The 27,044-nt window shown below is 36.0% G+C and overlaps 3 protein-coding genes and 1 long non-coding RNA gene across 6 annotated transcripts; 3 read left to right on the forward strand and 1 right to left on the reverse strand.

The window, feature by feature from the left end:
- Positions 1-12,763: 12,763 nt before the first annotated feature.
- Positions 12,764-14,777, forward strand: LOC128896638 (aldo-keto reductase family 1 member B1-like). The gene is made up of 6 exons (XM_054160001.1): positions 12,764-13,463; positions 13,561-13,621; positions 13,713-13,793; positions 13,890-13,997; positions 14,070-14,356; positions 14,436-14,777. The coding sequence occupies exons 2-6, from the start codon at positions 13,570-13,572 to the stop codon at positions 14,775-14,777; spliced, it is 870 nt and encodes a 289-aa protein (XP_054015976.1). The 5' UTR covers positions 12,764-13,463; positions 13,561-13,569.
- A 77-nt stretch (positions 14,778-14,854) lies between these two features.
- Positions 14,855-15,782, forward strand: LOC128896640 (tRNA-specific adenosine deaminase 1-like). Its single transcript, XM_054160003.1, is given in 2 exon segments — positions 14,855-14,899; positions 14,901-15,782. Coding segments are annotated over 2 exon segments (690 nt in total). The 3' UTR covers positions 15,546-15,782.
- LOC128896641 (uncharacterized) lies at positions 15,783-20,615 on the forward strand. The gene is made up of 2 exons (XR_008462054.1): positions 15,783-16,536; positions 17,229-20,615. It is a non-coding gene; the product is annotated as an uncharacterized LOC128896641 (long non-coding RNA).
- Positions 19,348-26,935, reverse strand: LOC128896637 (calcium homeostasis endoplasmic reticulum protein). Of its 3 annotated transcripts, XM_054159998.1 has the most exons (8): positions 26,745-26,935; positions 26,050-26,220; positions 24,765-25,428; positions 24,614-24,685; positions 23,998-24,394; positions 23,455-23,858; positions 22,984-23,349; positions 19,348-21,664 (listed from the first exon to the last, which is right to left on the reverse strand). In XM_054159998.1, exons 1-8 carry the CDS (start codon positions 26,761-26,763, stop codon positions 21,370-21,372), a joined length of 2,388 nt encoding a protein of 795 aa, XP_054015973.1. In that variant the 5' UTR covers positions 26,764-26,935; the 3' UTR covers positions 19,348-21,369. The 3 variants fall into 3 exon arrangements, with proteins under 3 accessions (XP_054015973.1, XP_054015974.1, XP_054015972.1); XM_054159999.1 differs by lacking the exon at positions 26,745-26,935 and having other exon boundaries at positions 24,765-25,366; positions 26,050-26,187; XM_054159997.1 differs by lacking the exon at positions 26,745-26,935 and having other exon boundaries at positions 24,765-26,193.
- Positions 26,936-27,044: the final 109 nt, after the last annotated feature.

Consider the following 27,044-nt stretch of genomic DNA (forward strand, 5'->3'; position numbering starts at 1 on the left):
GCGAATAAAGAACATTTTATCCGTAATCGATTCTGAACATAACGTTACGATAATGCCAAGGATAGTCTGTCTGTAACGTTTATTCGAAATCAACAATGGGCACTCGTTATCGACACATACATACAAGGATATCACCATTTCAAGTGACTATTTAAAGCTATCCCTAGAGACACATTTCCGGTCCAAATACGCGTCTCGAGTGCGAAATCCGGTTCTGCGTGACGATTAGTGAGGTCACCTGCGACAGAGCGTGATTTATCGGCGACTTTCAAAAGTTGCATGCTCGTCTGAAATCGACGAATAACTGTAGGGAAAATCGATTTAATCGGTCTTAACAATTATGGATTACAAAATATTTTGCAAAGAAGAGTTTGGAATCTTGTTTATTAAACGGGTATTCTAGTTGAGAACTTTCAAAATATAGTTTTTGTTTTTGTATTTTCTGGAAGCGTTGACCTTTATAAGTATATTTGCCAAAGGATATTCGGAAAATTAACGAAGTTAAGGACGTTTAAAGAGAACGATGTCCGCGATGACGTTATCATCTTCAGTTCATTTCGATACTGCATTTTAAATTTCTTTGCAGTTTTTAATACAATTTCTTCGTTGGTAACATGAAGACTGTATAAGGAGTTCCAACTGTGTAATGTAGAAGTGTTATCAAAATCCCGAGCTTTAAGTTACGAATAGTTCTACCACTCGCGGCGCAAGTGAGCACAGAGTACGATATACAGGGTGTCCCAAAAGTCGGGGAGGAGCCGGAAATGGGGGGTAGCTGAGACGATTCTGAACAACAATTTCCTTTACAAATATGTTGGATGGGGCTTCGTTAAGGAGATATTAAGCGAAAACCCCGACCAATCAGAGCGCGCGTAGACCGTTCGAGCGGCAGCGGTAGCGAAGGCTACGCGCTGGCGGCCGCGCTTGTACGCGTACAAGTGACTCGACGTGCATCGAAGGACATTGACGCTGCCGCCTAGCGCGTACCCTTCGCTACCGCGGCCGCTCGAACGGTCTACGCGCGCTCTGATTGGTCGGGGTTTTCGTTTAATATCTCCTTAACGAAGCCCCATCCGACATATTTGTAAAGGAAATTGTTGTTCAGAATCGTCTCAGCTACCCCCCATTTCCGGCTCCTCTCCGACTTTTGGGACACCCTGTATATATGTCATATGTGTATGTATTACATTGAGCTCTATCCTAACTGGAGTGTGAACTGCGAGAGAGAAGCTGGTCCGAGAGAGATGCAAGATGAGTGGTTCCGGTGTACCGGTACTATCCTATAGCAAATTTATGTGTGTAGGGAGAACAGACTCCTCTTTGTTTGAATTTCGCCGCACTAGGAATTATTTACAGATTAATTATGTACAGATTTGAGCTTTATTTCCTTTTTATTGATATATAAAACGATAGAAACATTAATAATAATGACATAATAATGAAATACTATACATAATTTACATACCATAATTTAAATCATACAAATACATACAATTTGGTATAGAGCTAAATTTGGTTATTTGTCACAATTCAATTTATATTGTATTTATCCAATTTTATGCGGAAAAGAATCTGAAAGTGACACTCGACAATGGTCAGCGATGCTCGGGTAGGTTATGTTACGGCGTACGTTTGTTCCCCCTCTACAAATAAATTTGCTATAGGATAATACCGGAACCAAGCATTTTGCATTTCTCTCGGACCGCCGTCGCCTCTACTTCTTCCTACGGGAGTTCGCACTCCAGTTAGGATAGAGCTCAATGATGTATTATCACACACACACACACATATATATATCGTACTCTGTGCGCACTAGCGCTGCGAGTGGACGAAATATTCATAATATAAAGCTCGGGATTTTGATAACAGTTTTCTAGTAACTTTCGTGTGAAGTTGGATCTCCTTATACAGTCTTCATGGTCGATAATGTCTAAAGCAGTGATTTCCAAAGTGGACGCCACCGCTCCCCGGTGAGTGCTGCAGCGATTCAGGGGGGCTCTGATGGCCAATGTTGGTTGTAATTGCATTTCCTTTGTCATATTTAGTGGAACGTGGCTTCAGTGCGGTAACCAATTTATTAACAAGAAAAAAAGAAACCAATTGCAAATAGTAAATCGCGATGATTTAAGATTACTGCTGACGAAAATAGAGCCGAGGATTACTAAATTGTTAAAGCAGCACGCCAGGTTCATCCTTCTCGTGAAGATGATTTCGAATGTTTTAACTTTTTTTGTATTACATTCTGTTCCGAGTTCAAGAAATAGTTTCATAATTTCAAAGTTCAATATTTCTAATTTACACCTTCCTTTACTATATTTTACAAAAATGGTAGAAACATAAATACATATAAATTTTCTATTAATAGCTATCAAAATTTTTAAAAAATTAATTTCCAGGGGGCGCTAAGTAATATTTTTTTTCTGGAAAGGGGGCGGTAGGAGAAGAAAGTTTGGGAACCACTGGTCTAAAGTATCCAAAAGTGACATGCATTTCCAACAAGCAAGTAAGCGAAGATTGGGTTTTAATCGTAATCGTGAGTATACATATTTGGTATGAAAAACTTGAAACGCGATTTCCTCACAACCAAATTTTTTTAGATAGTTGCCATAATATCTCGAGTTCAAGTTGGCTGAATGACTTCAAAGGAGTGAATTTTCAGCGCATGTGCCTTTATCGTCTGAACCACGCTGTTCAAAATCTAATTATTTTTAATATTTTTTGTTAGTATACTAAGGACAACAAAAAATATAAAAAATCGATATTCAAACTTTAAAGTGCTGCCATTTTTTAAATTTGATAAACAGAATCGTGGTAACCACGAACATACTTTTTCATGGAGGACTGTACAAGATCACTTGTACTACGTTTAATTTTTTATTATTTTTACTCGCAAAAAATTGTGTATGTTCTTAAAATGTGAATAAATATGCGTGCAAAACCCTTTATAAAGATTCCTTATAATTTAAAAAAAAATCCTCAAAAAGAACTACAAAATGACGCTCTAAAGTCTAGAGATGGGCAAAATTTTTATCTGAATAAAAATTTCTAATATCGAATAAAGATGAAAAATTTGTATCTATTATTCGCCGAATAAAGATACATAACTTTATTTTTATTCGAAGACTGTCGGATAAAAAAATGTATTCAAAGTAAATGTACTCGGAGGATAAAGATAACTTAAATTATCTTTATCCGAAGGCTAAAGATACCTGCTTTACGTGCAGAGAGTTTCATCCGTAAGATAGTTTTCCCATTTTTATCTTTATTCGACCGCTAGAGGTACCTGGGTCTCTCCAGAGAGTTTCACCCGTAAGATACTTTTCCGCATTTGTATCTTTATCCTACGGCTACAGGTACCTGGTTTCTCTCCAGACAGATTCACCCGTAGGTTATTTTCGCATTTTTATCTTTAACAGAAGTTTCACTCGTAGCGTGGGATAACTTTCGTACTTTTAGGTTTATTCGAAATTATCGGATAAGGATCGGATAACTTTTCAAGCGGTGTTTAGTCGGCGGTTGTAAAGTATCGTTTTACTTTACTTTACTTTACTTTATAGTGGTTGTAAAGTATAGTTATACATAGTTAAATAGGTATACCATATACAAATTTATACAGGAGTAAGGAAGTGTATATTTGTGCATATAGACGTGTACTGTAGATATAAATTGTAGTCTTTTTAAGTGTTTATAATTATTGTTATTGCAAAATTCGTATTCTTTGATGCGACTCGGCAACGAGTAATCGATCGAGATGATTTCATGATGTTCCTATTTGGAGAAATGTATAAATTCCTTAATGTTTCTAACAATTGTTACTGCAAAATTCTTATTCTCCGGCGCAGCTCGGCAAAGAAATCAACCGATTGAGATAGAACTTTCCATATATAACGACAGCTGATTTCACGATGTTCGAATCTGGAAGAAATGATGGACTTCTTAAATGTTTATAACTATTGTTATTGCAAAATTCCTATTCTTTTATGTCACTCGGCAAGGAGTAACCGATCAAGATGAATTCATGATGTTTCCACTGTGAAAAATTTATAAATTTTTTAAATTGATATTACTTATTTCAATTTCAATTTTAGTAAGTTTACCTATATTTGAATATTATAAAATTAGAACATGTATATTTTGTCCATTAAACCAAATTTTATTTTGAATAATTACAGGAACATTTATTATATTAACATGATTAGGAAGACAATTAATTGAATATCCTAATATTGAACTTAGTCAAATTTGAACATTCATGAAATCTTAATTGGCATAAATTAATATTTAAATATTTATAAATTAGTTAATGGTATAATAGTTATAACAACACCGCATGTACAAATTGCGTATTCGTACAGAACAAATCAGACTGAGTCTAGAAAAATACATTTAGGATTCTTATACATCTTTACTCTAACAAAATACACACAAATGAAAACAATCTTTGTCTGGAAATTGATTTTGATATGCAAATGTCCCATATTAATATTGTATATTCTTTTATTATAAGAGGTATGGCGCCTCACATACCCACGAATAAAGAGTCAAACATGAACACGAATTATAGGGTACGGGATTGGTCGTGTGGGAAAAACAGTCAACTCTGGATCCGAAGATCGTATGTTCGAATTTCCGTGTCTTAATTTTCGTAGAGACTTCTACGGAGGTATTGTGATCGTGAACAATGGTCATTTTTATACATATACATATAAAATAATTTTTGGAAAAAAAATATAACAGTCTTCAAAAAAATATTAAAACTGCACTAAAAAGTATGAAATAATTTCTATTCCCTTTATATTAAATTATATTGAATAATATATTAAATTTGAATGTTGTTAATGTATACATGTATACTAACTACGTGGAAGTACTGTCTGAGAAGGTTTGATGTGTTTGTTTTGGCGGCGTGGAGGGAGCAATATCTACACGGAAATACTGTCTGAGTAGGTTTGGTATAGTATTTGGTGGGGGTGCCGATATTGAATAGTGTTAATGTGTACATATACACTGTCTGTCTTGTATTTGATGTATTTCCGACAGACAGTTAAACTAAGTTTGGTAATTTTGTATGTATGTAATTTTTAATTTTGCACCGACTACGAAAAGGTTATTAAACATAATTTAATATAAATGAAATAGAAATTTAATATATTATTCAATATAATTTAACATAAAGGAAATAGAAATTATTTCATACTTTTAAGCAATTATACCTAGAACTGGTCATTATTCACATAAATTAACTAGAAATTATTTCATACTTTTTAGTGGAGTTTTAATATTTTTCCGAAGACGGTTATATTCTTTTCCAAAAATTATTTTACTTCACCCTTTTTAGTGGCAATCTATAACCAATAGGTTTCGTGCAATAACAATAGTTATGAGCAATATACCGGGTGTCCCAAAAATGTTGGTGGACCTTGAAAGGGTGGTTCGGGGGAGGGGGGTTGATTTGGAACAACTTTCTCCTTAGCCTTTTCCTTTCCTGCAATTTACATGTAAATTATTTTTTTGTATCATCCATAGTTATTGAAGTATGCGTCTGTCACACTTTAACGTGGACACCCTGTATATACATGTCGAATTGAGTAACCTCCTCCTTTTCGAAGTCGGTTAAAAATATTCACTTGCTATTTTGCTACGTTATATGTATTACGAATCTTTTGAATACTCTTAACCTGAACTTTATTATAGTGTATCTATACGTATACGTAACCTAAGTCCTAACGTGATGATTCGATACATACATAATAAGCTAAGTTTCAACCATTACAACTAACAACTTAACTACATGAAATTCAGTAGTTAACAGATTTTGCTTATTGTTGGTCTTCTAACAGATTACAAGTGTACCTATTTAGCAATTATTAGACATAGAAATTGATTTCGTCCCTTTACATTCATGATTATCAACAATATTGTACTAATTTGTTTATTAGTATATAAAAACAATATTATAACGAAATGTTTACGATCTCTATGATTAAGTCTTCTCAATAAACGTATAGGTTATATAAAAATCGTATAGTAATTTAAGGAAAATGAATTATTAATTATCATTCGTAAAGTTATGTACTCTTATATATTCTATCTTGAGACCCTTGAATAACTATCTTTAAAATCTAAGTATATATATGAAGATTAATTCTATTATGATGTGATAGCTATTATTAATATTCTGTTGGCTAGTTTAGCCCTTTATCATCAACCAATCCAATTACCCAACGTGTTGATTATGTCGGACATTATATGATATCGAATTATACATATATGCTTTTAAGATAAGATAGACGTTTGCGAAGAAGACTCAATTATAAGAACCTCTTGTGCTTGATAGTATTTATATATTCTAACCAACAAATGAGACTTTCTAATGCACAAGTAAAAGACAGTATCACAGATGTATAAATAACGTTATCGACACTCTATACGGAAATGTGTACTATAAATTTAAATACCTGTTCTGCCAATGAAACGAGTATTCAAAAGGTCGGGGAGTCAAAGTTTTAACCATGTTACAGTTTATCATTCACCAACACGGCTCGAGTCACGCAGCAGGTCGAGATAAAATTTAATTGGTCTTCCACGTGTAAAATAAAATAATGAAATAGTCAATTTTTATGCGCACGAAGTATTTGATTAAAAACCACTTGAAGAGGGGATAAATATCTCATAATCTAACATTTCTAAACATACGACCAATATCGAGATTAAAACAAAATCATTTCTTTGCGGATTAATTTATCGTGTAAGTTCGTAAAAGTGTCAACTCCTCGAGCAGGAGGATCTGAAGGACACAACGAATTGGCACTAGGGAAGTGGCACGGTGATCTAAAAATGCGGTAGCGTCTCGGCGCCAAGTACATGAAAAATTATCCGTCACCGCGTATATGTATATGGCGTTGGAGCTACCACGTATCTTTTACAGGAGAGATGGTCCATTCCAACCTAACCTGAAACTTCTTTCATGAATATCTCAACACGCCTGCAATGTTTTCTAAATTTAAAGGCATTTTTCTCATGTAACCCGCATATAAGCTTTCGAATAAAACCAAAATCAATCAAATCGGTCCACGTACAACTGAGATATCGTAATATCATGTCACGAATCTGCCAGAGACGGTATTTTTCGTATGATTTTCCCGTCGTCAACCCTTAGTCAATAGAAGCTAAGTAAAAGCCGAGCGTCGTTCGTCGATTCTCGGAATCATTCGGCCATCGAGCGTCGAGAGTCGAAACAGATGTTATCATTCATAACCTGACAAGTGTCAAAAATTTTTACATTATTGCATTATTAATTATATTTATATCAGCAAAATGTTTTTAATTTAGACTTTTTATGTAGGGTTTAATAACAAATTGCAGCCAGTGTTGTAAAATGTTGATCAATCTTGACTACAAGGTAAGTTGTCAAAATCTGAATTTCTAGATACCTTTATTCATACAGAAAACCGTTTTTAATATACACTAGCGGACAAGCAAACCGGAACGATTTTTTAAATGCTCATAACTACACTAGCTGTAAAAAAAAACGGGACACTGTTTTAAAACGTCATAACTCCGAGAGTTTTCAACCGATCTTCGGGAAACTTCGTGAGGGTTAGTTTTGAAGTGTCCTCTGGGTCTGTGCAAAGTTGCATTGACGAGGGTTGATGAGAAAGGGTTCATTCACCCTCACCCCCATAAAGGGGTAATGCAGAAAAACGTCACTTCAAAAGGATCCAGGGGCAACGGAAGAGGGTGAAAAAATAAAAAAAAACCTTTGAGGCGACTCTGTTTGATGCCCCCTACAAAATGCATCCCTTGAAATCGCTCTCGGACAAACCCACCCCTGCCCCCCTACAATCCACAATTTTTGGACGACAGTCCCGATTTTGGACTCGATGCATTCTCTGGACACCCGTGATCCAGAAAATGCCATCACCCATACCGTGCTCCCCATAGGTGCCCTTCGGGGCGGGGGGGGGGGGGGGGGGGGGGGGGGGGGTGTGAACAGCTTGCAAATTTTCAACGAAAGCGTAATTCAAAAAATCTGATTTCTTGGAGATCTGTTAATAAAGCATTCGCGCGTCCGAATCCATGAACGGCGTTGACGTGGGGTTACTCGTTCACCCTGCAGATGGGCCTGAAGTTAGAAGCAAGTTTTTAAAAAAAAATCGACATTTTCGTTGTTACGTATGCACACCCGTTCTTTTCGAAGCTCGCGTTCATTTATTTTATCTACCCCTTAGGATGTGGAGTCTGGTCTTACCGAAGTGCACCCTGCAGCTGTACCATACTTTTCTCAGAATCATCTTTTAACTCGCGTTGCGTGGGTAACCCTTTATCTAAACTTTCCCTAAAGCCCCACAGATGTTCACCTCTGAGTAACGAAAATCTTAACCGCCAAATTTCCATATATGGAAATCACTGACGTATCCCCACCAATATCTAGGGGTATATAAACCCATGATTTTCGTTACTCGCGGGATTAGCACGAAAGAGTTACTTGGTAAAGTCACGTCGATCGTCTTCAGAGTTGCGCTTCAGTGAGATCGGGCTTCAGATCTCTTTCGATCAACATTAATCATATAGATCCGCGAGGACGGTACAAAATCTATTACGGCATAGAAGCATTCTCGACCCCCGCATCGCCAGTGCGTTAACACCGTGCAACAATTAGGTAACTAAATTCATACACTAACCGCGACAACACGACACTGTACAATTGTATTATTAGAATTATTCACTTTTGAATATATAATCATTTGTTAACCTTAAAAGGTCTGTTAAATCATTATTAAACCTTTACCATTGGAATAAGCAATCCTAACCAGTGTAACGACCCCACAACATATTAACTTTACCGCTCGAGTTATTATTTGTTTAGAATTAATAGTTGCGAGGCTTTATCCACGACGCGTATTATATTCCAACGATACGATCCAATCTTTACCTAACCTTCCCAACGGTTACCCTTTACCGGGAGATACCGATCCTACGGTTACCCTTAATTGGGAGATACCCATCTGTCCTTTCTTATTCTTCACCTAACCTTCCCAACGGTTACCCTTTACTGGGAGATACCGATCCTACGGTTACCCTTATTTGGGAGATATCAATTCCCAGCAGCTATCTGGTTTCGCGTCAGAGTCGTCTGCGATTTCTATTACATCCTCAATCTTTGGATCCATTGAAATAAACAGGACTAATCGTATCTTCTTCGATTCCTGAATTCAACCCATTCACAGGGCTCACACGCGCGTCGCTATCGTCCTGGCTCGTAACATCGTATTTTATTTGCTATTCACGCTGGAAAAAGACATCAAAACAGTGTCAGCCCGATGCCCTGGACTGTTGGACATGTGATCCATGCAACGAAACAACGTTCCAACCCTTACACTTGGGGGCGGACCACCCCTACCTCTGCCCCCCCTCCCTTTAGCTCTGGGAGCACTTTTCGAAACGGGACCTTTTTGGCATTCATCCTTAACGTATCGAGAGCAAACATAGTCAATTTCATCGCCCTCCGATGCGTGGAAGTGTTTCTTTACGAAGGGTGTTGAAAATTTGCAAGCTGTTCCCCCCCCCCCCCAAGGGCGCCTATGGGGAGCACGGTATGGGTGATGGCATTTTCTGGATCAGGGGAGTCCAGAGAATGCATCGAATCCAAAATCGAGACCGTCGTTCAAAAATTGTGGATTTTAGAGGGGGTAGGAGGTTGTAGGGGTGGGTTTGTCCGAGAGCGATTTCAAGGGGTGTATTTTGTAGAGGACATCAAAGAGAGTCGCCCCAAAGGTTTTTTTGAATTTTTCAACCCCTTCCGCCATCCCTGGCCTGTTTCAAAGAGGCGTTTTCTACACCCTCCCCTTTAGGGGGGTGAATTAACCCCCTTCGCATCAACCCTCGCTCATGTAACTTTACACACGCCCAGAGAACACTACAAAACTACTCTCGGAGTTTAATTCCAATCGGTTGAAAACTTCCATGTTTTTGAACCGTTTAAAAATTTGTCCGTTAAGTTTTGCGCATTAGTGTAGACTCGGTCTTACCTCGTCGAAGTTTCGGACAAGAATGAACTGTCCTCTCGAATTCGTTCCCCCTTTGGTTTCAGATCTAGAATAATCTAAACACACGCAGGAGAGAAAGACGGTTCGAGGAAGGATAGGATGTTTAGGCAAGATAAAGGTGTTATAAATAATGAATCGTGGCTATGGTGAATGAAAAGTAATAGTTTATTTTAGCGTTGATGCAAGGGAAACAGCCCGAAGGCATAAAAAACCCTTGATTTAAATTATTGAATTTACAATATTTGAATTGTTAGTGTGAGTGCGTCGCGTGTGACTTTGATGATTTTTTCGTGTACACGAAGGTCGGGCGCCCGTCAGCGATTAATCGCGTGACACCGGATTTTTTAGGAAATAATTCCCAGATTGTGAATCGATCACGACGATACGGAATAGTGTTCCGTCTCCTGTGCGGGAAGATATCCAGATTACCAGGAATCACTGTATTGCGAAAACTGAGTTCCGATGGAAACTCCCGCACAAGAAGATATCCTGGCGTCGTCCGAAACGTCTGATTGTTTGACTATTGCCGAATTACAAAGTCCCGTAGTCGAGACAAAAATTACTGTCTTTTAATACGCGATATATTTCCTCGACCGGTCACGACCGTGGTTCGAAGCCGACTCCCTAATTGGGGCCCGGGCGACGTATATCCGTATTATAAACATTGAAACTTTATCGGTTTCTTCGAGCCGAACGTGCCGACGAACTACGTAGAGTCTGTTCTACAAATAAATCGTAATAAAACGCTCCAACAGATGATATAAGAATGCCTTGCCTGGCCACGACAAGCATTTGACTTCTAGGCCGCGGAAATCTAGGCAAATAATCTGGCAGCTCATTTCGATTTCACATCTTTTTCTACTTTCTTGTAGTTTTTTATGTGGATCTTCTATTTTTCAATGATAACTCCTTGAGTCCTCCACTTTTTCATGTACTTGGTGTAATTTTTTTACTTTTTTGAAGTTTTTTCACACAATTACGATCGCAGTCGTGATTAAACTTCGATCACGATCGTGATCCGGAAGATGGCGTTTCAGAAGCGGTCTCGCTGTCTCCCCTTAGCGGAAATTCGAGAAAAATGAGTCAATTTTAAATTGTATTAAAATTATATTAACATTGCTTTTAGACCATATTATAGTACATATATAATCTAAGAACAATATAATTCGTGAAAAGTGAAAAGAATGTTCTCTACCAATCAGAAGCGATGACGAAGAATCACGAATCACTGTGAAAAATCATCGTGATTGAGAATGAACGTGATTGAATCACGAGTGATTCAAAAGTAACAGTTCACGCTATCTCTAATTGGCACCGCGAGCCACTTAATTACCAAACGAGCACGAAATCCCAAAAAGATCAAGCACCATCATCGTTGTCGCGGGCGGTCGACAAGGGATACGGTTCCTTTCTTTTGAGGAAATTTTTCAGGCAGGCTCCCAATACTTTTTTTCGCCGAGAGCGCTAGTGCATAAGTTCACGAAGGAGAGAGTGAGGTCACCGTGTTTGGCCCTCATCGTATCCTTTATCGCTTTCGATTTGTCAAAACAAATCCGATGTTGGAAGTGGCGGAGATATACACTGAGCGCGCAGGCAGAAAGTTGTATCGGTTTCGGCCAAGAATGAAACTACGGGGTGTTACAACATTTTTGGGACACTCTGTATTTACAAATCCCATGGGGTTATCCATCCAATCGGGGAAAAAACACTTAAGATGACAACTGATTAGAAGCCAGGATCTTAGTCGTTCAAGCTTTAACTCCTCCTTTCGACGATTCCAATTCCTTTCGATTCAAAATGTCCTTCGACAGTTCTCACTTTCTGTCCGCTCCAATGCAAATTCAATACATTTCTCAATTACAATTCACGAATAAAAATTCCATCTTGTGTATTTACGTTTTTTACACGTTCAATTCGAACAGTAGATATGACTGACATGAACTTGACGTGCATCGAAGGACGCAACAGGTCTATTAATATCTCCGGACAACATTTTTACTAAGAAAAAAGTTGTTTTAAATTAACCCCCGAATCACCCCTTTCAAGGACCTCCAACATTTCTGGGACACCCTGTAAATTCAGTTGAAGACTTGCAAGATTGGTATTTTAACGTAGCAAAATAACGAGTAAATATTTCTATTTAAACTAGACTTACAAAAGATTGAATATGAAAACAAATAATTAATTTCTACACTTAATATGACCGTCTTGCGATACGTGGTAAGAGTATCGGGCCACAAAAAACGCGACTTTTCGATACGCCTTGTCTCGTCACGTTTGCCACGGGTTTTGCAATGTGGTGACACGAGCTTTCTGAGAGGCACACCGACTGTTGGTGTGTTTACTTACTAATAATGACGTTAAACGTCTCAGACGTGTCTACATTCATAACCTGTAAAATACTGTATGTAGAACAAGATTAGTGACACAGAGTTATCAATGAAACACTCAAATAAAGTAACATAACATGACGTGTCTCCTTAGGGTCTCCTTTAAATCGCATTTAAGGGAGTGGACTCCCGTGCCTTGTATGGGCTCGTACGCACTCACACAGCTCCACTGTATACGTACACGGAACTGCAAGGGTTCCGTATTGTTCTACTTTTGTCTCGACAATGCAAATTTGAGACCTCTCAATAGTCGTTTCCGCTAGATAAAGGTTCAAACTAGAGCGCAAGCTCCTATAGGTAGTCTACTGTTGCTTTTTTATGTCATAATTAATAATATTCAGCAGTACTTCGCGATCAAAAGAAGCAATATGATGGTGCGACAGTGCTGCCACGTTGTCTGAGCTAACACACGCTGCTGAATATTGTTAATTATGACAGAAAAAAGCAAAAGTAGAGCACCTATAGGAGCTTGCGCACAAGTTTGAACATTTATCTAGTGGAAACGACTATTGAGAGGTCTCGAATCTGCATTGTCGAGACATAAATAGGACAGAACCAAACCTTGCAGTCTCGTAGGTACACGGACATGCCTCCGAGCGTTGCATGTATGATTGTGTCTCGGCACGGCTGCTCGCACCAACGATACTACATTGTCGTTGTCACATTCGGACGTCTCGCTTGCTTATAAAGCCTACCTTACTTTACCAGTATCATATTTTGAACACCAGAAATTGCATTCAGCTCCCCTACTGGCTAAATGTTTTACTTAATTTACTTCTTCTAGTGGCCGCTCGGTTTTTATGTCACGTCGATCTTTTCGGCGACGGAGACCACTCCCAAAACCCTAGCCTTCGAATAAATCTGAAGTTTGCCGATATGTCTATCTCCTTTCCTCCTTAGAACATTTTCCAAAGAAGGAAAAGAGACAAACATATCGGCAAACTTCAGATTTATTCGAAGGCTAGGGTTTTGCCCATCGTACGGTAACTTGGCCCCCCTGGTGGACACACCTATATTATGAGTGGTGCAAAATAGATATATGAAAAATATTTATATAATATAGTAATATAAGTAATAAATAATAATAATAATTTTTTATAATATTTATTTATATTTTACAGTGGTGCAAAATGTTAGACCTTCAAAAACTTTCAACTGGTTACAGTATGCCTTTAGTTGGATGTAAGATTATAATTACAAACAACTTTTATATAACTTATAACAGACTCTTATTTATTGTAAATTATTAAATCTGAAATCACTTTATATTTAGTTGGCACATATAAAATCCGAGGAAGGGATACAGTATATCAAGTTATCGACGAAAGCCTAAATGTAGGTTTTCGTTCTGTTGGTATGTTTGTAAACATTAAAAAAACTCAAAACTTTAATTCTTAATCGAATTATAAGTGCATTTGAAAAGGTTTCAACATATTGTTACTATATATAGATACAGCTGAAGTCTATCAAAATGAAGAAGACATAGGTTATGCTTTAAACAGTTTATTACCTAAATATAATCTTCAAAGAGAGGATATTTTTATTACAACTAAACTTGGTATGGATCACTGAAGAATGAAACCTAGATGATATTAATATAAATAATATTAATATTTTATCTTTACGACAGCACCAAGTTATAATGGAAATCTAATACGTATAGAAGAATCTGTACAAAGATCTCTTAAAGCACTTAATATTACATACATAGATCTCTATTTAATTCATTGGCCTGGTGCAACTCGACTTCCAGAGAATTCTACAAATAATCAAATCTTAAGAACAAAAACTTGGGATAAATTGGTGGAGTTAAAGAAACAAGGATTGTTAAAGTCTATAGGTGTCTCCAACTATACCATAAATCATCTAGAAGACTTAATGCAATATTGTAAAGATGTACCACCAGCTGTCAATCAAGTATAGTAACTGTATTTGTGTTTTATATTTATTTTAATTTGTATTGATTATAAGGATAAAGTATACTTTTATATTACAGGTTGAATGTCATCCACATTACAGACAAGAAGAATTAATTAAGTATTGTAATGAAAAAGGGATACATGTACAAGCATATTCTTCTTTGGGAACTAGTAGCAACACTAAACTTTTAAAAGACCCAACTGTAACACTAATAGCTTCTCGACTTAATGTATCACCAGCTAGATTACTTTTGAAGTGGGCTTTGCAACAAAACATTGGTATTATTCCCAAAGCAGTAAAAAGAGAACATATAGGAGATAATATACAATTGAATTTTACTATTGATAAAGAAGACATGAAAGTTCTATCTTCTTTACCTCAACATAAATATTGTTGGGATCCATCAAATGTATATTAAACAATTTTTAAAATAAATGTTCAAATAAATGTATATAATTACCTTAAAGATAACAATTTCATATCAATTATAATAGCATGGAAGATTTTGCAGATGAGATTGCAAAGCTTTGTATAGATAAATATGTATATAAAACTTGGTAAATCTGGTAAACCAACAGAGACAGAATGGACTGTATTGTCGGGTATAGTATTAAGGAAAGGTGATGGTTTATTATCTTTAGTAGCTCTTGCGACTGGAACAAAGTGTTTAGGAGAAATAGATTTAATAAATACAGAATTATATAAGGATGGTTGTAGATTAAATGATTCTCATGCAGAAGTTTTAGCCAGATGTGCCTTTTTAAGATATTTATATGAACAGATTAATTTATTGCTTGATGGTACTAAAAGCGATGTTTTTACAATGGACAATAAGAAAAAACTTAAACTGAACAACGGAATATCATTCCATTTTTTCACAAGCCAAACATTGTGTGGAGATTGTTCTATATTTCCAAAAAATGAGTTCTGTGAAAATGATACACCACCAATGAAAATACGAAAACATGATGATGCAGGAGAAGTAATCATGGAATCATATAATGATAAAAAGGAACAGATGATCAAAGACATTTATAGAACGGGTGCAAAATGGGTTAAAACTGAAGAATACCAAGATCCTCATCTAGCTGGGGTGAATTATCATGTGATTGGACCATTGCGTGCTAAACCAGAAAGGGGTAATCCAACTCTTAGCTTGTCTTGTTCTGACAAAATGGCAAAGTAAATAAAACTGGTTATCGAGTAATGGCAATTAATCATACTTCGCAGAGTGCATTGACATGAATACGTCACTAGAAATAAAACGTCGACGTGTTAATGTTTAGAGACGCGGTAGCGTCTCGACGTCAACTACATGAAAAATTATACGCTGCCGCGTATACCTGGCGCTGGCGCTACCGCGTATCTTTTACTCGTAAACCGGCTATTCCAACCTAACCAGAAATTTCTTTCATTAAGTAAATTCTTTCATTAGGTATTTTTTTTTATGTAAACCGCATATAAACTTTCGAATAAAACCAAATTCAATCAAATCGGCCCACGTAGAACAGAGATATCGTAATATCATGTTATGAATCATTCTGAAACGGTAGATTTTTGTTCTGACTCTGATTCTTCTTCAAGAAAAGTTTCGTCAACATTCAATCAATAGAAACTAAGTCCGTTCGTCGACTTTCAAAATCATTCAGCAGGGTTCGTGGCGGCCGCTCATTTATAACCTGTCAAGTGTCAAAAGTTTTTACATTATTGAATTATTCTCGATTTGTAATTAAAATGTGCACTTTTTTAATTTTTTTATACCAGCAAAATGTTTTTAATTTAGTAACAAATTGCAGCCAGAGTCGTAAAGTGTTGATGATTAATTTTAATCACAAGATAAGTTGCCTAAATCTGAATTGCTAGATATCTTTCTCCATACCAGAAAACTGTTTTTAATTTAGATTTTAATTTATCCACACCAACAAACTGTTTTTAATTTAGACTTTTTATGTAGAGCTTATAGAAAGGAAGGGGACTCATAGGCTTGGAGGTTGTCCAAAGAAAGTTAGAAATGAAGAAGCACTTCCTTTTGCACAAGTTTCTGAAAACTTGTATAATGCATGTGCCAAATATATTGTACCCATAAAGTGTAAAGTGTCGATCAATATTTCAAAAGACATAGCATTAAGAAAATTATGGCTGACTGCTTGCAATGTAGAGCTCATCAAATTAGTGAAGTATGCTGACAACATATCTCCTTTGACACTTTCCAATCTTTTGTGAATATTTGTCTAAAAAAGACCAACAACAATTTCTATGCTTATTATTAATCTTATTAGTTTCTCATTAATAGTATTTCAATTTGCAGATAAACATCTTAAATTAATTTGATTCTAACACAATGAATTGTGCGTTAGAAATAGTGGATCTCTTCGTTCATTTTCTCACTTTATCATTAACATTTGAATTTCTTGCAACAAGACTTTCTGCCATGTGTTCTACCTACTTTTGAAAACTTAAAGGACTGAAACTGGTCTCTTCCCTATATCTGGTTTCGGATATATTATATATTGTAAACTCTATGCTTGCTATAATAAATGACTAATCTATTCTGATTTTAAGCTCTATGTTAATTTGCAACTAAAATATGGTTTGTATGTATTATTTACAAATAATTGAAGCATAAAGTTATGCGGTGTGATCTATGTTAAACTATGTACACATAACTTTGCTGGTATTTATATTAATTCATAAATTGAATGAATAAATGTTTATAATTAATAAATTAATATCATATGAAATATATATATTCCCTTTTGTGACCCCCTCTTCCTTTCTTTCCTCTATTCAATTAAAAAAATAAATAGTCTGTGTATAAATCACAAAAGTAACATTCATTTTTTTATATTTATATTCTCATTGTCCACAGCCACGGTAAAGGACCAGGGTGCGCGCCTGTAGGCAAACTAATGAATCGTGTACAGATTACACGTATATACAGATGTATGTGCAGTTAAATAGTCTGCTCAGAGAAGTTGTTGCAGTTATGTACAATAAAAAGAAGTGAGATCCCCATAAAAAACTTCACAAAAGTAAAAAAATCACGCCAAGTACATGAAAAAGTCTTTGTCTGGTAATATTAAATTTAAGACAGCGATTTTCATGACAGCGAATGGTCATTACATGAGTATGGTAAAGGATAAGGGCACAACATGGATAGCCATTGATGATTTACGAATAGAAAAATAAACGGCCACGAAAAGCTAAAAATGCATACATATTTTTCTGTGAAAGGTGTTAGTTGTGGTTGTTGTTACATTACGATGTTCAATATGGCATTCTCAGATCATTAATGCTCATACTTTCTCTCATGCAGGCTCTCAGATAATTTGTTAGTTTAAAACTTCGACAATATGAGTCTACTTTCATTATTTTGCATTTTAAAATAATTTGTATTCATCGACACCTTGACCTTGCCTGGCCACACCAAGTATTTGACTAACAGACTGTGGACATCTAGGCAAATGTCTAAACAGTCTCAGCTTGTAGCTGATATGCTGTTAGCTTCTTCATTTCATCACCAAAGTGCGGTGCAGTCACTTTACTTGAGTTATCATTAGGGTCTGAATGTCAGCACTGTTGAACACATCATTTTAACTGTTCATAGTTGGAAAGCACCTTTATGTACTTGGAGCTCATTTCAATTTCACATTTTTTGTACTTTCTTGTAGTTTTTTATGGGGATCTTCTATCTTTTTCTGATTTATTTGGTTATACCCCTTTTCATCCTAAACTTTTTCATGTACTTGACGTCATTTTTTTTACTTTTTTGAAGTTTTTTGTGGGAATTTGCATGATATGGAAGGGAATATCTATTAAATTGAATTTTACCATTTGACCTCTGCTTTTTTATCGTCGCAATAGTCACACTGCCCCCTTGGCAGAGATAGGCGAAATTTGTATCAAGATAAAACTTTTTATGAGATGTTCGTTAGATAAAAATAAAAATTTGAATATGTAGTTTACGAAGCTCTCGACAATTGTATGTTAAAATCCATTTTCAGGATGCAGACGAAAATATAGGTACAATTTTTAAATGAGAAAAGTAATGTGCAATATGAAATTGAGCAATGTAATTTGCAAGTGAATTAAATAATCGAAAGAAGAAACAAATTTACATTGTTGCTATGAAACGACCTAATACGATTGATTCAAACATTTTTAAACTTCGGTGCTAAAAGAATTTTATCGTTAATTATTTTCGCTTTCTTTTTAGTTTACTTAAAATTTACATTGTTTCTATAACGTAACCCAATATGATTGATTAAAACATTTTTAAACCTCAATGGTAAAACAATATCATGAGCATTTCTAATTACTAGGTACACATCTTTTGAGGACACGAAAATTTATATTTTCCATATTATTAGACACAAATTTTTGTTTATAATGTTCAATTAACGTAATTAGCAGTATGTAAATTTACTCATTAACCGTATTGGTATTAATAAGTTCTTTAGATTATCTAACTTATTACGAATTATGTTTCTTTGTTTCGTCTTACACATTGTTTCTTCCATTTATAGATTAAGAAAAATATTTCGTTCTTATTCTGAAGATTCATGTAACCGAAAATGTTAATCTTAGGAGACCATACATTTTGATTTAAATTCAAACATAGCACACTGAACTAGAATTCGAGTTGTGGAATCAATGTTAAAAAGTAATCTTGTACCTTTTAAAAGAACATTGAAACTTGCACCTCTCAGAATTACGTTAAATTTTACACATAGAAATATTTTTTAACTAAGACTCCAACTCCAGTGTTAGTACTCTTCAGTTTCGCGTATTCGCTATATAAAATTTTGAGAGAAATCTCAATGTTTTCTCTTGTTAACGTTTCTCAAAAAAGAGGGCACCACTTGCTAGAAGGCGTAACAGCTACTTTCAGTGTAAAAACTGATAATTCTATTTATGTATGATGTAGTATCATTTTTTTAAAGACTTTCTTTTCTTATTACAAATCGTGACTGAATAATTTTTCTATACTCAATGAATACAAATTTTAATCACTCAATTAATATTAAAACTGAATACAAAAAATTTTTTTTTAAATAATAACTTTACATTTGTACAATAAAACCTACTTTGGAACTAAATGAAATAAATATAACAAAAATTGTTTTTCTATAAATCTGGGACACAGAAATTTGTCTCTTGTCTGTTTGCTCGAATAAACACTGTGCAAACAATATACCCTAGGTTCTAAAATTGTGCCTACCTCTGCCCCTTGATGATACCGCAAAATTATCGTCTGAACACGCGAGAATTATTATCAGTCGATATTACACGTCTGTCGCGAATCAGAATATTTATGGCCAAAGGGAACAAACGATGAATCAGAGTTGAGATTTGGAGGATCACAAAATCTGCCTATTATCGAATAAATATTAACAATCTCCTCGTACTTAAAAATACGTGAAGGTATCGTTATATTTCTTTTGTATAGGTTTCACGCGGAACGACCGAATGAAAAATATCACGTGACACAAAAAGAATATCTCAACGCTTTGACGACCTTGTACGATGGCTGTTAAGAACGCACACACCAGACCAGCTTTGTTTACGCCATCAAGCGAGTACTCGGGACTGTTATCGTAGCGAAACCGGTTCACTGTTGGATTTATTCGGTTTCGATATCGACTGTCGCTGGGGGAGTTCAAGAAGGCAACTCACGATTAACAATGACGTTCTTAGCTAGTTACAAAGATTTTTCGGTTTGCCTTTTTCATCAATCGACACGATGATAAACAAAGGCTTAAAAATAATCGGAGGAAAGCTGTTATTCTGGGATATCTCTATTACCAATTAATTAAATTTTCTCGGAGATTTTTTCTTCAACAGTTCTGTGGAGTTTGAGTGTACGTCAATCATGCATCGAAGTCGTGGTAATTCTAATTAGATCTTTTGATTATTACTTTTCCTTTCTCACATTAAACTGTACACCGTTTGTCGAATTATCCTTATGTATCCAATATAATCATTTATTAATTTCCTAAATACAAGTACTTTGTTTAGTTCCGTATTTCTATTGCGCGCGTATGATATCTCTGCGCACAATTGTGTTCTCTTATTCCCGTAGACGGACAAGATACAATCGTTTATTTAACGTTCGGTGAATTAGTTTATAATTTCACATGGGAGGAGTACGAACTCCAGTATGGTGTCATGTGGGATACAATTAAAACGTAAGCGTATCTTAAGTTCATGATGGACGATAACTTGCGCAATTGGTCGACTTTGATTCCGTAGAAAACGACTTTTTTTTTAATATGATTAAACTGTCGTATTGGTACGTCTAAAGTTACATTTTTCATCAAGTTGTTCACATTGTTATTAATAGACAATTTATCTATTATTAATATTATTATTATTATTAACGGTAACTTTACCAAAGATCGAAGAGTTTTGTACATAATGTACAATGAATGTATAAAACTGTTCTTTTCATATTACACACCACGAAAATTCAATTTAGTAACTAACAGCAGCTTGTGGTGCACGCGATATCGTAAACTTCCTGTGATTCTCATCTCTTTTTCATAAACTGACGAAGAATCATTATTATAAACAATTGTCCTCTTTCTCACCATTCACTCGTTGTATTTTCCTCACACGGAAATATACAGATAAAAGATTTTTGTCCTTACAGATGATCGACACAGTATCGAGAAGATTCATTCCTGATTGTTTAAAGTATTAAAATATAAAATAATCGATTGTTATTCCTAACGAGAATATACAATTTGATAACATACATTTGTGTAATTTGGCAATTTCAATGATAAACAACTATTATGTAATTGTAGTACAGTTAAATGAGAAACGGGTGGAAAATTTATCCGTTTACCAGTAATCAAAAAACACTATGGATCCCCAAAATCAATCTCGCGAACTGTCCACATTGTGTCGACTATGGGACCAACGCGAGCAAAATTCACACTGTACGCGATAATTATACCTGTCGCCGAAAGGATTACAGACAATTCAGTTATCTTACTCGATTATATTCAGTCCCGTTCGCCTCTTTCTTCAGCACGTTCTTCCGCTCTCGCTTTCATTCTAGTAATAAATGCCTGACCTTTGCTCTTTCTAAAGTTCTCATACGGGTCGTTTAAATTTATACCAACGCCTTTATATTGATCGTTTTTATCTCTAATTTCACCTCCCGAAATGGGAGCTTCGATACCCTGTTCATTGGCACCAAGTCCCGCACCACTCCAACCCATTTTCTTGAGTAACTGATGACCTTTGTTACTTTCGTCAAGACTAATTTCTTGAGGAGCTTTGCTGTACGTTGAACCACTGGAAGTAAACAATCTGTTTGAACCAAGTTTTATATGAACTCCTTTGCACTCCACCGGCGTCATTACTGCAACATATGCTGTGTGCACTATAATTTAAGTTTCATTTAGAGTAACAAACTGAATTCTTTAGAGGGGAAATAAATTTTAATTTTCAGTCGCTTATTAAAAATTAAAATTATTTGCCGCTCGTAAAAAATATATATATATGAGAGTGCAAAGGGTTAAGTTGCAATGCTACTTATAACAGTGCTCAGAATTACTTGCACATTTCGGGCCCACTACCGGTTTATGCCGGCAATGTCGATCGCGTGCGTGACGCTGTGTCTCAAGGGCGTCCAACGATAGATGTGTCTGGATCCATGCGCGTGATTAAAAATTTCCTTGCGCTGTCAGTATTTTTTATTTTCACAGATAATTAAAGTTATTAATATTACGTTTATATCTATAAACATCTTTTATATATATGTATAACAATAATATATGATATAATAATTGCAATTTTGTCAATAGCTTTCCACATCACCCAAGAGGTATTCAACTATTCACCCAACATGATCTTTATTTAAAAGCACGGTTAGAAAAGGAAGTTGAGCTGTTCAAAATTTTAGATGCATCGTGTTATCCACTTCTCCGAAAATTTGGTCTTAGAATTTTCTTTGTTTGGATCTACATATTTATCAGAATGCTTATATTCTAAAATGAAAAATATAAAAACAGAAAAACGTTCATCTTTAAGCGATGCATTATTATCCTCGTTGATACAAATTAATTCTTCTAAATTATCTGTGGATATATCATCCATTGTAGAATCATGCAAACGACCCTAAAGATCAAATGAAAATTAATACGTTTATAATTTTGATTTCAATTTTTTGCCAAGTCACATATTTTATTATCGGTCTTATTAATGTTTTGTGGAATAGGCCTATAGGGTAAATCATAAAAAAAAAGCATCAACAATAATACCTCTTGGGTGATATGGAAAGCTATTGACAAAATTGCAATTATTATATCATATATTATTGTTATACGTATATATAAAAGATGTTTATAGATATAAACATAATATTAATAACTTTAATTGTCTGTGACAATAAAAAATACTGACAGCGCAAGGAAATTTTTAATCGCGTGAATGGATTCAGACATATCTATTGTTGGACGGCCCTGGGACACAGCGTCACGCGCGCCATCGGCGGCTTAGCCGTCGAACCTAGATCGGTAGTGGGGTTACAGCAGGCGGTGCCTCAGGAATCAGCCCGAAATGAGCAAGTAATTCCGAGCACTGACTTATAAGATCGTTGAAACGATACTTACAGGAAGCTGGGCGGAGTTGGACTTCGATCCTGCCTGTCCATCCGCCTGTCAGGACTTCGATCCTTGTTGCTGTTCCTCCTCCTTCTGCTTCTGTTATTGTGATTGCTATTACGGCTGTTCCGTCTGTGGTTAGTTGTGGGAGACCTGGATCTGCTCCTACCCCTCGATCTCGATCGTGATCTACTTCGCGATTTACTTCGATATCGTTTCTTTGGTGGACTAGGACTTTTGGACCTTGGCCTCAAAATTGGCGACGGTGATCTCGACTTTTGCCTTATACCAGCTATTATATCCTCTTCCTTACGTTTACGTGCAGCATTCTTTGCTTTGTAATACTCGTATAAACCTAATTTCTCCCATCCATCGCTATAATATAGACATATTACATTTAATAAGATCATAATCATGTATCCATGAATCCACATCACTCGAGAACTTGATCTATACGCATAATTTATATAATAATTGTACCTGTCGCGAGGTGAGTCGTGATTTGGCGGTGCATAGAATGCTTCTACAGCTGCAACTAGCCGATCACTTGGCGGGGCAGGTGGTGGGAGCCTAATAGCATCTGGATCCAAGGGTTTATATTCGGCGTCTTCTAACTTTATTAAGGGTACCATCAAACCAGCAGGAAGTTCATAGTAAGGCATACTAGGCATTAAGTCTTCAACGGAAGGTTCGTGTATAACTGGCGGTGGACCAAATCCAGGTGGAGGTTTTGAAAAATCTGGTAACGGAACATTCGTGAATGGCGGAGGTTCACTTCCTGGAGGTACACCCCATCCAGGCGGTGGCTGACTGAAATTTACATCTGTGCCGATCGGAGCAGGAGGGCCGGAATGACTAGGTGGTAGAGACATATTCTGTTGGTTCTGTAGAGTAGTATTTTTTGATTAGTATGTGCGGGGAATATAAAAAGAAATAATAGTAAAACTACAATTTAACAGACTAATAAGTTGAATACCGTCCGTTAAATTGAGGATTTACTGCGCATAGAAATGATTAACATACCAATTGTGGTGGTGGTGGAGGTGGGGCTTTCAATTGTTGGTCAATTGCTATTTTCTGTTGCTCGATATTCTGAATTTGTCGTAAAGCATGAGTAACGAACGCTTGATGTTGTGCTTGATAGTTATCGAAGGTTTGTTTCGTCGATGTTGTAATTGGTGTAATTGCACTGGCATGTTGCGCAACCAGATTAGCCTGATATTCAGACCAAGATGAACTTGGTTGTTTCAATTTATCTATAATTCCTTCATCAAAGTAATTATTTTTTGACTCCCACAAACTTAATAGCTTATTTAATTTATTAAGTTGTTCGTCTGATGCAGCTAGTGAAGTGTTACAGAACATGGGAACAACAACACTTTCCATTGCCTTGCGAAGATCCATAGATTTTTTTCTTGCACTAAAGAAGTTCAAGATTAAATATCGTGCACAAATACTATATATAGAAGTTATCGAACTTTATGACTACAATATTATTGCACAGAAATCGAAATATCAAGTTCTACATTTCAATGTAAAACATGTGTAGAAGTACAAAATATTTAATTTGAAATTTAGTGAACGCTGCAAAATATGTAATCCACGAACGATTTCTGAATAGTTATCATCGTATACTTACCAATGATGCAAGACATCATTGACCAAATAGATAATATGAAGTTTATGACCAAAATTTGTTGCCTGAATTACTCTAAAATGCATATTAAAAAATGAATTTCTATATTGTATACTTCTAGAATCGTGCAATTAAAATTTAAAGAAAGACGTACTTTTTCAACAAATGATCTGCTACAACTTGATTACTTTGTGGAGTAATTGAGTTTTGAAGTATCCAGGCTTTTCCTGCGCTTATGCTGTCTTTAGTGCAGCTATCTATAATAGGTTGTAACACTGTATCGAATGCAGCAAGATCTGTGTTTGTATTTTGCGCATTGTTTTGCAATGTTGTTTCTTGAGCTTGTCTAACAGCATCCTCAACCCTTCCTTGTTGTTGTGCCATCAGTGCAGCATGTTGTGCAGCCAGATTTTGCTCCGATTGTCTGATTTGATCCTGTAGCGTGGTCTGCTGCGATTGAAGATTTGCTAGCTCATTTTGAAGCCATCCAGGTGGGCCCCCAATGTTAACTGGTTGCGTAACTCCAGCAATAGGTGGATTCACACCTCCCATAGCACCAGGAACTGGTCCAACTGGTAGTCCTGCATTTCCTGGCGCTCCAATTTGTCCAGGTACTCCAGGTATAACGGGACCACCTTGATTTCCCACTGGTCCAATTCCCACTACTGGGTTTAATCCATTGTTCTGAGTATTTAGGCCAGGTGCAAGATTGACGTTATTCAGTGGCTGAGCGACGGTAGCGGCTGTTTGCTGCTGCTGCGAAACGTTTAAACGTGGGTCTGCATTTTGCATTGGATTTATTCCTTTTTGCTTTAAAACTGTAAACGAATGACGGTGGATTATTGTAAGATGTTTGATTCCTTCAATGGATATTGAAAAAGTATACAAATAGTCCAATTTCTGTTGACTTTTATCTTCTACCAGTGCATAATAAAATTCTTGGCATTTATGAGAGAAGTATATCGAAAATTCAGTAAGTCTTTTGAGAGCACTATACTCTTTCCCTGTTTTTATATACATATATATGTATACATATAGGTATACATATATTTTTTTTTACAGTACTAGGGTATTACAGGGTATATAGTTATTGTAGATGGATTATAGTTCCCACATAGATTGAAGAACAATATATTGACAATGTAGTCCGTATTAGATAAGCTCCAGTAAGAATCTTAAAACTACATCTTCTTAAAATCACCATTGCCAAGAAATAGAATATGTCTTTAGCTAAAGCATTCTGCTTAATAAATAGCAATCCCAAAATCTTGAAATGAAGCTCTCATATTCGATGAATAATAGTTTTGTATGTTCACTATGACGAATTCAGACCCTTTCACCCGTATCTCTTTTTCAAAGTCATTCCTTGTTCGTCGAATAAAGCATGGCCATTATGCTTCTCAATTGTTGTAGCTGTTAAGGGGCTGTATCCCACTTACTGGCTTGCTCTGTAGTCACTTTGTATTGATAGTAGTTGAAGTGCTCTCCGCCAAACAGGAAACCAAACTTTGGGTTGTTCTTCTGCTTGTTTTTCGTCATCTGCTCGAACTCTGGTCCATTGCGAGCCACAAACTGTGCCAGCTTGTCTATGATGTTCCGTAACTCTGTATCTGGGTATTATACCAAAATCAATAGAATTAGTACGACGATAAATTACTTAAGAATTAACTTGTTCAAGTATTACAATATAAATGGCAATGTTTAAATACAGTACTGAAATAGGATCTCTTATTTTTAAAGTATGCAGTCCTAAATCAGCCCATCGCAACCTGAAAGATTGAATCCGTTTTGAAAGTTAACACTTTGTGAATATATCTACGTAAATTTGTACGAGTGATATTTTAATTCGTCAATCGAATAGTTTCTTTTGTAACGTGTAACCTAATATATTGCACAGGTTTACATAACCTATTATCTAAAATCTAACTTTTTTCTCTTTTTAAATACATCTCGTTACTCCCGTCGTGTAGTAACTCGCAAATCCTCAATTATGACTAATCAAAGCGCTAAAACGATAGATCACAGACATTACGATTAATAAGAAAGGTGGAATGTTAATACGCTCGCTCGAAGAGGGAATGTGCAAGAAGACCGCGCTTCACCGGATCGCCAGATCACAACATTCATTTCTTACCTGCAGGTGCCTGGTCCATTATCGCGACTACTCTTTTACTTTAGCACTGAATACAATCGCGTTCGTTTTTAGTTTCGTTAACACCTTTTCGTACACAATCGAAATTCGGTTCCGGGAAACATTATTTTCTCACAGTGAACACGACAACGCTAGACGTCGCCATTAATTTTGGAACATTCATGTTTCCTAAACCTACCGCCAGGACTGCTGAGACGCCGACTTATCATACGCGGAAATACCTCCATTTCTACAGATCTCAAGGACGGTTGACGATGCATATTTGTTATAACAGACGGAACG

This window comes from Hylaeus anthracinus, unplaced genomic scaffold (assembly GCF_026225885.1).
Source record: "Hylaeus anthracinus isolate JK02 unplaced genomic scaffold, UHH_iyHylAnth1.0_haploid 11880, whole genome shotgun sequence".
Classification (NCBI taxonomy): domain Eukaryota; kingdom Metazoa; phylum Arthropoda; class Insecta; order Hymenoptera; family Colletidae; genus Hylaeus; species Hylaeus anthracinus.